This window comes from Callithrix jacchus, chromosome 3, assembly GCF_049354715.1.
Source record: "Callithrix jacchus isolate 240 chromosome 3, calJac240_pri, whole genome shotgun sequence".
NCBI classification, from domain to species: domain Eukaryota; kingdom Metazoa; phylum Chordata; class Mammalia; order Primates; family Cebidae; genus Callithrix; species Callithrix jacchus.
In genome coordinates, this window is record NC_133504.1 from 74,697,948 (window position 1) to 74,711,623 (window position 13,676).

The window sequence follows — 13,676 nt, forward strand, 5'->3', positions numbered from 1 at the left end:
ACATTTTAGGGGCTACTATTCCCAGCAGAGTCATACACAGAAAAGGAAAAGAGAGTTAATATGCATGTTAATGTCTTTTAAAATACAGTTTTTCATTTATTCCTGGTTGTGTTAAAAATTAAAAACAGAAATATGTCAAACACAGGTTGGTTACCTTATCCAAAATGCTTAGGGCCAGAAGCATTTGGTATTTTCCATTTTGGAATATTTACCTTATGTTTACTAGCGAAGAATCCCAAAGCTGAAATCCAAATGTTCCAATGAGCATTTCCTTTGAGCACCACAGCACTCAAGAGGTTTCAAATTTTAGAGCATATCAGAGTTTAGATTTTTGGATTTGCAACGTTCAATCTATATTTCTAAACTAAGGAAACGAAAAAGACTCTTACCTCTTGCTTTCCATTCAAACTAGTAAGCAACACTGGTCGACCAATACATATACTTGCAGACTTCATAGTGTTGAGTCCAAGATGAATAAGGAAATTCTGGAATGTTTTAGGAATTTTGCCATCTACTACGAAGGAAAAGAAAATTATTTTTGTACTACTTTGTAACTGAAATTAAAGCATGCTATCTTTTGCAGTAAATAAAAATCCTCTAACCATATAACCACATGAATATACTTACCATACCCTGGAGAAACTAGTGGTCCAACTTCTGTTTTAACAAAAAGATTTAGAACCAAAGGCTTTTGAGGGTCTACTGGCAACATATGAAGTATTAACTAAAAAGAAGATGTTCTATGGAGTGAGAATGGGTTCCATTTCTTCTTTTTTGGTCTCTCATTTCATTAAGAACTAAACATAATTGCAAAAGAGGGTCCCTGAGCTTTAAGTTCAAAGTCAAGTCAGCTAGTAGTATTCAAAAGATTGAACTGGGAACTGGCACATGTATCTGGTTCTAGAGGACTGAGTTGTTTCTACTTCTGCCCCACATCACAGTCACCATATCCTTTTCTTTTCTATCACCAAGAATATATAAAGATAGTAACATAAGTCTTATTCCTTCTACAAACACACTGACTGAAATGATCACTAGTGATTTCAACTTCCGGCTGAAAAGGGGTACCCAGAATTCAGTCCAGTTGACAACACCTCTTAAAATCATGGGCTGACATCTCCACTCCTTTCTATCCAATCCCCCCCACGAAGCTCCACATTACGTTAGGCGTCCCGCCTCTAATTCCCCCAGGACTCTGTGCTGCCAGTTAATAGCATTTATCATCACAATATCCACTTGTCTTTCTCCTTAATTGTACACTGCTTTGAAGTAGGAATTGTGTCCCACTTTTCTCTGTATCTCCAATGCTTAAAAGTGCATTAAATATAGCAGTTGAATAATAAATGGCCATAAAACGAATAAATACAGTAAATGTATAAATAATTTTTTTTTCAGTACAAAATCCATGAAATGTTTATGGAATTTAAAAATGCCACAACTGTTCAAGGAAGTAAGATAGGACACAAACAGATGGAGAAACATTCCACGCTCATGGTCAGGAAGAATCAATATTGTGAAAATGGCCATACTGCCCAAAGTAATTTATAGATTCAACACGATCCCCACCAAGCTGCCAATGACCTTCTTCACAAAACTGGAAAAAACCACCTTAAACTTCATATGGAACCAAAAGAGAGCCCACATAGCCAAGACAATCCTAAGCAAAAAGAACAAAGCTGGAGGCATCATTTACCGACTTCAAACTATACTACAAGGCTACAGTAATCAGAACAGCAGGGTACTGGTACCAAAACAGAGATATAGACCAGTGGAACAGAACAGAGGCCTCTGAGGCAATACCATACATCTACAACTATTTGATCTTTGAAAAACCTGACAAAAATAAGCAATGGGGAAAGGATTCCCTGTTTAATAAATGGTGTTAGGGGCCAGGAGCGGTGGCTCAAGCCTGTAATCCCAGCACTTTGGGAGGCCAAGGTGGGTGGATCACGAGGTCAAGAGATGGGACCATCCTAGTCACCACGGTGAAACCCCGTCTCTACTAAAAATAAAAAAATAAAAAAAATAAAAATAGCTGGGCATGGTAGTGCATGCCTGTAATCCCAGCTACTCAGGAGGCTGAGGCAGGAGAATTGCCTGAACACAGGAGGTGGAGGTTGCGGTGAGCCAAGATCGCGCCATTGCACTCCAGCCTGGGTAACTAGAGCGAAACTCTGTCTCAAAAAATAAATAAATAAATGGTGTTGGGAAAACTGGCTAGCCATGTGTAGAAAGCAGAAACTGGACCCCTTCCTGACACCTTATACTAAAATTAACTCCAGATGGATTAAAGACTTAAACATAAGACCTAACACCATAAAAACCCTAGAAGAAAACCTAGGCAAAACCATTCAGAACATAGGCATAGGCAAGGACTTCATGTCTAAAACACCAAAAGCATTGGCAACAGAAGCCAAAATAGACAAATGGGACCTAATAAAACTCCACAGCTTCTGCATAACAAAAGAAACAATCATTAGAGTGAACCAGCAACCAACAGAATGTGAAAAAATTTTTGCAATCTACACATCTGACAAAGTATTCTGACAAAATATCCAGAATCTACAAAGAACTAAAACAGATTTACAGGGAAAAAAAAAAAACCTATTCAAAAGTGGGCAAAGGACATGAAGAGACACTTTTCAAAAGAAGACATATACGAGGCCAACAAACCTATGAAAAAATGCTCATCACCACTGTTCATTAAAGAAATGCAAATGAAGGAGGAGGACTCAAGATGGCGCTGTAAGAACAACCCAGGATTGGAGCTCTCGTTGAATCCACAAAAGGTGAGTCGGAGCTGCATTTCCAGACTGATCTTTGTTGCCCACAGAACGGGGAAACTCCCAAGTATAAAAAAGACATGGGACGCCAGGCAGTAGGTCTGCCTGGCGAAGCCGGCAGCCGGGGCGGCGGCGGCCGGCCCTACCCAGCAATCCCCACAGGGCGCGCTTGTCCGGGTGCCCTGTTGAACCGGCAACCTGAGACTTGAGAGGGCTGGACTTGAGACTGAACGAGACTTGGACAGTAGGCCAGCCCAGGGGATTGCAGGGACAGATCGTTTGGGACACCCAGTGGGACGAACAAAATCGCGATTTCAAACTATCCCGAGCAGACGGTCCGAGACGCTCTGTGGGGGAGGGGCGTCTACCACTACCGAGGCAACCCGCCCCAACTGAGATACACGCCCACTGCTGACGCAGCCAGCCGTTGCTGAGGCAACCCGCCCCAACTGAGATACACGCCCACTGCTAACGCAGCCTCCCGTTGCCGAGGCAACCCATCCCTACTGAGATACACGCCCACTGCTGATGCAGCCTGCCGTTGCTGAGGCAACACGCTACAACGAAGAGACTCCGCCTCAGGGCGTGGCGGAGACCACAGCAGAGCCTGCAGGAACAGGGCCAATCACACAACAGCAGGGCGGAGCCTCGGCAGCCAAACAGTGGCTAGTCTGCCTTCTAGCTGGGCAGGACACCTCATCGGACATCGAAAAATAAAGCCCGAACCCCCCAACACAGAGCATTTGAGAAAAAAAGGGTTTTTTTTAATGAGCTCTGTTGCAGCAGAATCAAACATAGCAGCCTAACAGCCCTGAATGAACAACAGAGCTCACAGCTCAGCAATTGAGCTCTAAAAAAGTACAGACTGTCTCCTCAAGCAGCTCCCTGGCCCCTCTATATCCAAAAGACTGACATTTGGCAGGCATCATCCTGGGACAAAGATAGCAGAAAAAGAAACGGGTAGCATCCCTCACTGTGCCACAGCTGCTAGAGGTGCACCCCAGACAAGCAGGGCCTGGAGTGGACCTCAGCAGTCGTACAGCGAAGGGGCTAGGCTGGTAGAAGGAAAACCAAGTAACAGAAATACTTCATCATCAACAATCTGGGTGTCCACTCAGAGACCTAATTGAAAAGTCAGCAACTACGCAGACGACAAGCGGATAAACCCACAAAGATGGGAAGAAACCAGCGAAAAAAGGAGGAAAACACCCAAAACCAGAACACCTCGCCTCCTAGAAAGGACCAAAACTCCTCACCAGCAAGGGAGCAAAGCTGGACGGAGAATGACTGTGACGAAATGACGGAATTAGACTTCAGAAGGTGGATAATGAGAAACTTTTGTGAGCTTAAAGAACATGTATTAAATCAATGCAAAGAAACTAAGGAACTTAAAAAAAGATATGAGGAAATGATAACAAGAATGGATAACTTAGAGAGGAATATGAATGAATTAAAGGAGCTGAAAAATACAATACGAGAACTTCGCGAAGCATGCACAAGTTTCAATAGCCGAATTGACCAAGCAGAAGAAAGAATATCTGAAGTCGAAGACCAACTCAATGAAATAAAACGAGAAACCAAGATTAGAGAAAAAAGCGCAAAAAGGAATGAACAAAGTCTCCAAGAAATGTGGGACTATGTGAAAAGACCTAATCTACGTTTGATAGGTGTACCAGAAGGGGACGAAGAGAATGAATCCAAGCTGGAAAATACTCTTCAGGACATCATCCAGGAAAACTTCCCCCACCTAGCAAGACAGGCCAACACTCAAATGCAGGAAATACAGAGAACACCACAAAGATATTCCGCAAGAAGAGCAACCCCGAGGCACATAATCGTCAGATTCAACAAGGTTGAAATAAAGGAGAAAATACTAAGGGCAGCCAGAGAGAAAGGTCGAGTTACCCACAAAGGGAAGCCCATCAGACTCACAGCAGATCTCTCGGCAGAAACACTACAAGCCAGAAGAGAGTCGGGGCCAATATTCAACATTCTTAAAGAAAAAAACTTTCAACCCAGAATTTCATATCCAGCCAAACTGAGCTTCAGAAGTGAAGGAAAAATAAAATCCTTTGCGAACAAGCAAGTACTCAGAGATTTTGTCACCACCAGGCCAGCTTTACAAGAGCTCCTAAAAGAGGCACTACACATAGAAAGGAACAACCAGTACCAGCCATTCCAAAATCACACTGAATGCTAAAGAGCATCAACATAATGAAGATTCTACAACAACTAACAGGCAAAACAGCCACTTAGCATCAAAATGGCAGTATCAAATTCACACATAACAATATTAACCCTAAATGTAAATGGACTAAATGCACCAATCAAAAGACACAGACTGGCAAATTGGATAAAAAGCCAAAACCCAGCAGTGTGCTGTATCCAGGAAACCCATCTCACATGCAAGGATACACAAAGTCTCAAAATAAAGGGATGGAGGAAGATTTACCAAGCAAATGGAGAGCAAAAAAAAGCAGGAGTTGCAATTCTCATCTCTGATAAAATAGACTTTAAAGCAACAAAGATCAAAAGAGACAAAGAAGGCCATTACATAATGGTAAAAGGATCGATACAACAAGAAGAGCTAACGATCCTAAACATATATGGACCCAATGCAGGAGCATCCAGATACATAAGGCAAGTTCTTAATGACTTACAAAAGGACTTAGACTCCCACACAATAATAGTGGGAGGCTTTAACACTCCACTGTCAATATTAGACAGATCAACCAGACAGAAAATCAACAAGGATATCCAGGGCTTGAACTCAGACCTGGAGCAAGCAAACCTGATAGACATTTACAGAACTCTCCACCCCAAATCCACAGAATATACATTCTTCTCAGCACCACATCACACCTACTCAAAAATTGACCACATAATTGGAAGTAAAGCACTGCTCAACAAATGCAAAACAACTGAAATCATAACAAACAGCCTCTCAGACCATAGTGCAATCAAGTTAGAACTCAGAATACAGAAACCAACCCAGAACCGCACAGCTTCATGGAAACTGAACAACTGGCTCTTGAATGTTGACTGGGTAAACAATGAAATGAAGTCAGAAATAAAGAAGTTCTTCGGAACCAATGAGAACGAAGACACAACATGCCAGAACCTCTGGGACACATTTAAAGCAGTCTCTAGAGGAAAGTATATAGCAATAAGTGCCCATATGAGAAGAATGGAGAGATCCAAAATTGACACTCTATCGTCAAAATTGAAAGAGCTAGAGGAGCAAGATCAAAAAAACTCAAAACCCAGCAGAAGACAAGAAATAACTAAGATCAGAGCTGAACTGAAGGAGATTGAGATACGAAAAACCCTTCAAAAAATCAATAAATCCAAGAGCTGGTTTTTTGAAAAGATCAACAAAATAGACAGACCACTAGCCAGATTGATTAAAAAGAAAAGAGAGAACAACCAAATAGATGCAATAAAAAATGATAAAGGGGAAATCACCACAGATTCCACAGAAATTCAAACCATCATCAGAGAATATTACAAACAACTCTATGCACATAAACTAGTAAACCTGGAAGAAATGGATAAATTCCTGGACTCCTGCGTCCTCCCAAGCCTAAACCAGGAGGAAGCTGAAACTATGAATAGACCAATAACAAGGTCAGAAGTCGAGGCAGCAATTAAGAGCCTACCACACAAAAAAAGCCCAGGTCCAGACGGGTTCACAGCCGAATTCTACCAGACACACAAAGAGGAGCTGGTACCATTCCTTCTAAAACTATTTCAAACAATCCAAAAAGTGGGAATCCTTCCCAAATCATTTTACGAGACCAACATCATCCTGATACCAAAACCCGGCAGAGACCCAACAAGTAAAACTTCAGACCAATATCCATGATGCAAAAATCTTCAATAAAATATTGGCAAGCCGATTGCAACAGCAAATCAAAAAACTTTTTCACCATGATCACGTAGGATTCATCCCGGGGATGCAAGGCTGGTTCAACATACGCAAGTCTATCAACGTAATTCACCACATAAACAGAACCAAAAACAAAAACCACATGATTATCTCAATTGACGCAGAGAAGGCATTTGACAAAATTCAACAGCCCTTTATGCTAAAAACCCTCAATAAACTCGGTATCGATGGAACATATCTCAAAGTAATAAAAGCTATTTATGACAAACCAACAGCCAATATCATACTGAATGGGCAAAAACTGGAAGCATTCCCTTTGAAATCTGGCACTAGACAAGGATGCCCTCTTTCACCACTCCTATTCAATATAGTTCTGGAAGTTCTAGCCAGAGCAATCAGGCAAGAAAAAGAAATAAAGGGTATTCAAATAGGAAAGGTGGAAGCCAAATTTTCTCTATTTGCAGACGACATGATAGTATACCTAGAAGACCCCATCACCTCAGCCCAAAAACTCCTGAAACTGATCAGCAACTCCAGAAAAGTCTCAGGATATAAAATCAATGTGCAAAAATCACAAGCATTCGTCTACACCAATAACAGACTTAAAGAAAGCCAAATCAAGAACGAACTGCCATTCACAATTGCTACAAAAAGAATAAAATACCTTGGAATACAACTCACAAGGAACGTAAGGGACCTCTTCAAGGAGAACTACAAACCACTGCTCAATGAAATCAGAGAGGACACAAACAGATGGAGAAACATTCCATGTTCATGGTTAGGAAGAATTAATATCGTGAAAATGGCTACACTGCCCAAAGTAATTTACAGAATCAACGCTATCCCCATCAAGCTACCATTCACTTTCTTCACAGAACTGGAAAAAACCACCATGAACTTCATATGGAACCAAAAGAGAGCCCGCATAGCCAAGCCAATTCTAAGCAAAAAGAACACAGCAGGGGGCATCACACTACCGGATTTCAAAGTTTACTACAAGGCTACAGTAATCAAAACAGCATGGTACTGGTACCAAAACAGAGATATAGACCAATGGAACAAAACAGAGGCACCGGAGGCAACACAACATATCTACAACTATACAATCTTTGATAAACCTGACAAAAACAAGCAAGGGGGAAAGGATTCCATGTTTAACAAATGGTGTTGGGAAAACTGGCTAGCCATGTGCAGAAAGCAGAAACTGGACCCCTTCCTGACACCTTACACTAAAATTAACTCCAGATGGATTAAAGACTTAAACATAAGACCTGGCACCATAAAAACCCTAGAAGGAAATCTAGGCAAAACTATCCAGGACATAGGAGTAGGCAAGGACTTCATGAACAAAACACCAAAAGCATTGGCAACAAAAGCCAAAATAGACAAATGGGACCTAATCAAACTCCATAGCTTCTGCACGGCAAAAGAAACAGTCACTAGAGTGGATCAGCAACCAACAGAATGGGAAAACATTTTTGCAGTTTACCCATCTGACAAAGGGCTGATATCCAGAATTTACAAAGAACTCAAACAGATTTACAGGAAAAAAACAAACAAGCTCATTCAAAAGTGGGCAAAGGATATGAACAGACACTTTACGAAAGAAGACATATATGAGGCCAACAATCATATGAAAAAATGCTCATCATCACTGGTCATCAGAGAGATGCAAATCAAAACCACATTGAGATACCATCTCACGCCAGTTAGAATGGCGATCATTAAAAAATCTGGAGACAACAGACGCTGGAGAGGATGTGGAGAAAAAGGAACACTTTTACACTGTTGGTGGGAGTATAAATTAGTTCAACCATTGTGGAAGACAGTGTGGCGATTCCTCAAGACCTTAGAAATAGAAATTCCATTTGACCCAGCAATCCCATTACTGGGTATATATCCAAAAGACTATAAATCGTTCTACTATAAGGACATATGTACACGAATGTTCATTGCAGCACTGTTTACAATAGCAAAGACCTGGAATCAACCAAAATGCCCATTGATAATAGACTGGATTGGAAAAATGTGGCACATATACACCATGGAATATTATGCAGCAATCAGAAATGAAGAGTTTGTGTCCTTTGTAGCGACATGGATGAATCTGGAGAACGTCATCCTCAGCAAACTGACACAAGAACAGAAAATGAAACACCGCATATTCTCACTCATAGGTGGGTGATGAAAAATGAGAACACATGGACACAGAAAGGGGAGTACTAAACAGTGGGGTCTATTGGGGGGAAAAGGGGAGGGCCAGTGGGAGGGGGAGATGGGGAGGGATAGCCTAGGGAGAAATGCCAAATGTGGGTGAAGGGGAGAAGGAAAGAAAAGCACACTGCCATGTGTGTTCCTACGCAACTGTCTTGCATGCTTTGCTCATGTACCCCAAAACCTAAAATCCAATAAAAAATTAAAAAAAAAAAAAAGAAATGCAAATGAAAACCACATTGAGATACCATCTCATGCCAGTTAGAATGGCGATCATTAAAAAATCTGGAGACAACAGATGCTGGAGAGGATGTGAAGAAATAGGAACACTTTTACACTGCTGGTGGGAGTGTAAATTAGTTCAACCATTGTGGAAGACAGTGTGGCGATTCCTCAAGGACCTAGAAATAGAAATTCCATTTCACCCAGCAATCCCATTACTGCGTATATATCCAAAGGAATATAAATCATTCTATTATAAGGATACATGCATACAAATGTTCATTGCAGCACTGTTTACATAGCAAAGACCTGGAACCAACCCAAATGCCCATCGATGATAGACTGGACTGGAAAAATGTGGCACATATACACCATGGAATATTATGCACCCATAAAAAACGATGAGTTCGTGTCCTTTGTAGGGACATGGATGAATCTGGAGAACATCATTCTCAGCAAACGGACACAAGAACAGAAAATGAAATACCACATATTCTCACTCATAGGCGGGTGATGAACAATGAGAACACATGGACACAGGGAGGGGAGCACACTACACATGGGGGTCTATTGGGGGAATAGGAGAGGGACAGCGGTGCGGAGGAGCTGGGAAGGGATAACATGGGAAGAAATGCCAGATACAGGTGACGGGGATGGAGGAAGCAAACCACATTGCCATGTATGTACCTATGCAACAATCCTGCATGTTCTGTACATGTACTCAGAACCTAAAGTGCAATAAAATATAAAAAAAAAATTTTTAATATTTAAAAAGTCACAACCTCATTATAAAATTTATTGTAAACACATATACCATAATCACAGAGCTCTACCTAAGTCTCCCTTAATAATCAGAAGAAACAGATATTTGGTAATGAAAAAGAAATTAAGTCAATGAAAGCAAAACCATAAGGTAGAAATTTGATTTACATTATTGTGTCACTACAAAATAACCTCCCAACATGTTTCTTTTCCTTCTTATAAGAGGTGCAAATCTAGAAAAACAAAGGATCTCACAGAGCTAAGATGAACAGCACCGGTATAAAACAAAATTAACACACACTGCATAATATGAGAAGCTGGACAGAAATTCAACCTTCCAATGAGCATTAGGTCTCTTACATAGCTTGCTGGTCATTAGCAGTAAAGCATACTGCTGTTAGATGACCTCATAATATTCAGTTCCTGCCTTTTTCTTCCTAAACCTATGAACTAACTTTCGCTCTTGACAATTACCAAACAAGTGTTCTCAGTCCCTCCCAAGATGTTAATTTTCTTCTTCTCCTGCCACCCTATCCGGCACATTCTCCATGCCCCAGGATTTAGCAACCTATCACAGGTTTCCCTAAATATCTCCACACTTATCTTTCAATGGTAATCATGTTCAAGTTCCCAATGACTGGTCTCATTTTCCAAACCACCACCACTGTATTCTCTGCTTACACTACACAGGTCTACTCAAGTTGTCCACACAGTTCCCTTCTCATCTCACTCCTCCAATACTTTAAAAATATGTCAACATCTAATTTCTCCATTAACTAACTTTACATTTATTGAGCACCTTAAGTATCAGATTAACTAACAAGATAGTAAAGATAATTTCAAATAATCATCCACCCTTCATTTATTCATCCAGCAAATATGTACTATGTGCCTACCATATGGCAGACACTATGTCAGGCACTTTTATTCATAAGTCCTTGGCCTCAAGAGTTTATGGCCTTGAAGGATGAGTGAGTTATTAAACAATCAGTGAATAGCTGCAAAATTAGAAACTAATATTAATACAATGAAAAACTAAGTTAGAATGCTAGGAGAGCCTATAATGTGGGATCTGATAATTTCGAATAAGAGAATGCTTCTCAAAGGAAGTGATATTAAAATCAGATCTGAAAGAAGAGTAGAAACTAACTAAATGAAGAAAAGAAAAAGATAATTCCCAGCAAAGAGAACAGCATGTACAGAGTTCCTGGGCAGAAAGGGATATGGCGCATCCTCAGGAGAGTACAGGCAGAGTGGTAAAGACATGGGGAAGCCATGTAAAGAAGGTCAAGACCACCCAGGGTAATAGGGCAATAGGCTACATCAAGATGCTGGTCATTACTCTGACAGCAATGGGAGCCCAGAGAGGGATGAAAAGCAGTGTTGTAACAGGATCTTCATCTTAAAAGATCATTCTGGCTGCACAGTGGAAAAGGAATAAGGAGAGGGGCAAAATTGGAAGCAGGAAAATCAGTTAAAAGGCTGTTGTAGCAGTCCAGGTGAGAGATAATGGGTCTGCAATTAAGGTAGAAACAGTGGGAATGGTGTGTAAAAGAGGAATACGGAACATATTTAGATGATAAACATGATTTACTGGTGGACTAGGTATGTGAGATCGGGGGGCAGGGAGGTGTCATGGATGAATTTTGCAATGGGAAAAACTGAACAAAGTTAGTTTGTCTTGTTGGAGAAAATACAGGCTCTTGAAGTTAGTCCTGAAGTATCTTTGAGATACCTATGAGAAGAGTTATTTCACAGTGCTATTCAAAATGTGACCCACAAACGATTTGTTACTGCTTCATGACAAGATAAGTACAAATCAAGAGAATAAGTATTTAGAAGCTTTTATTGAAATTTACAGAGTAATTTCACATCTGTTTAATAAAAAATTTTCCTAACTTATTTTTCTAGAAAATAATTTTTACTGTATTTTACAAAAGTGCTGAACTGTGACCTAAGGTACATTTTAAAGCCTTCACCACAGAGAACTTGAGAAGCATTGGGCTAAAAGATAACTATATTAAGGCACAACAACAAAAGATTTACAAACATAAATCTGACACTAAAGAGACTATAGATGGGAAACTCTGGGCACTGGATGAACTTGCCAAGGAGACAGGATTTATTGGGAGGGGAAAAAAATGTTTTGAACTAAGAATTGATGGATTTCAACATTTAATGGTCAAGGGAAGAGGATCAGCCTGCTAAGGAAAATGAAGTGCCAATAAAGATGGAGAAAACTAGGAAAGTTTGACAACACATAAGAATTAAAGTGTTTCTAGAAGAAGGAAATGGTCAATAATACCCAAAACTGCTGTGGTCAAATAAGGTTTATCAACATGGAGCTGCTCAGAGACCACACCAGAACAGTTTCCATGGAATGATGGGTTGGAAGTCAAAGCGAATAGGCTAACGAGTGAGTATGCAAGTGATGAGGCGGCAGAGACCACTCTAAAGTTTGGCAATGGACAGAGATGGTTGTAGAACAAAATGTGGGGCTTTTGTTCTGATTTAAGATGGAAGAGAAATGAGCATGTTTAGATGTCAATGCAAAGGATCTAGTTCATAAAGAAGTTGAACCTTCAGGACAGAACAAGTTGTCTTCCCATACCTAAGAAAGAGCGAAAACACTATGTGAACTCTTAAGATTGTCTTTAAGGTTTGATTAGACATAAAACATTTTGCCAGTAGTTTAGTCTGGTCCATTGTTCAAAGCTATTACATTTCAAATATAAATTTTCAATGTATAATTCAATTTACAAGACTTTTAGATATAAACTCGATCTCCCAAATAAAGGGAGCTGTCATCTAGAACAATGGCTTTGATGTAAAACACAACTGGATTCAAATATCGCTCTGCCACTTAGTATCTGTGTAACCTAAATGGAATCACGTTAACTTTTCTTCCTCTATAAAACGGGCATTACTATACCCATCGGTCACAGCTTCTGCAGAAATTATATGAGAAAACTATACTGCTAACACTAGTGTGAAGTTACTAGCAGTTATTAAATATCATAACCTGTGCAGTACTGGAAGAAAATGCTATAATCACTCCTAAAGGCAGTGATCCACATTTTTACTGGTTATTTAGTTTTTAGGATAAGTATTCCATGTTCGCTAGTTATGAACGATTTTGCAATTAATTATGTCGTTAATGTTAAATGAGACAAAGCGTTTCAAGAGCAACTTGAAAATTCAACACAATTTACAAAAGAGACGCCTTAGACACGGATAAACCATCTCAGCCTAACTTCTCCAATGCAGGGGTGGCTACGGTCGCATGCTTCTTACAAACTAAGTTTTACATGCTTCTCTGTCGCTCTCAGACCTATGTCACGCCCAACTTTCAAAAGTCTCTGCACCCCAAGTCAGCATCACTGAGTCTCCCTCCCCTCAGGTTGCGCCCTCTCTGCCTCTAACCTCCCTCCCGGAATTCTTTACCCTTTTCCAAGAAGTTGGTCACCATCAGAGTCCCGGCGGCCGACGCAAAGTCTGACCCAGCAGAAGGAGTCCGTGCCCCAGCATAAGAGGAAGCAGCAGAGGGCAAGGGCGAACCATTTTCCGCGCTTTGGTTCAGCCGCTTTCTGTTCTTCTTGGAAGACATGATCAGCAGACAGCCTGTGCGAAGAAGTAGCAAAGCCGACTTAAGGTGCGCGCTTCAACAAGGAAAAAACTTCCGGGTCAGAAATCAGCGAGGTTCCGCCCCTGAGCCGTAATTCCATGAGTGGAGCGCAGCAGCGTCAGCGTGGTGGGAGGGACCGAGCTATTTCAAAACCAGCAGCAGTCGTTGGAACCGCTGCGTG

The 13,676-nt window shown here is 40.8% G+C and overlaps 1 protein-coding gene across 10 annotated transcripts in view; it reads right to left on the reverse strand.

Moving 5' to 3' along the window:
• Nucleotides 1-13,536, reverse strand: part of AFG2A (AAA ATPase AFG2A) — a 406,233-nt gene extending 392,697 nt beyond the window's left edge. For 8 of the 10 annotated variants that reach the window (XR_013532907.1, XR_013532908.1, XR_004740664.3 and 5 more), the window contains exons 1-2: nucleotides 13,315-13,536; nucleotides 390-514 (exon numbers count right to left, since the gene is read on the reverse strand). Coding sequence is in view for 6 of the 10 variants with exons in the window: in XM_078366536.1 (XP_078222662.1) it covers nucleotides 390-514; nucleotides 13,315-13,477 (288 nt within the window). In the remaining 4 variants the exon portion in view is untranslated. The remainder of the gene's footprint in view (nucleotides 1-389; nucleotides 515-13,314) is intronic. The other 2 variants (XM_078366537.1, XM_035292988.3) reach the window with 1 other exon arrangement.
• Between the last annotated feature and the right edge of the window lie 140 nt (nucleotides 13,537-13,676).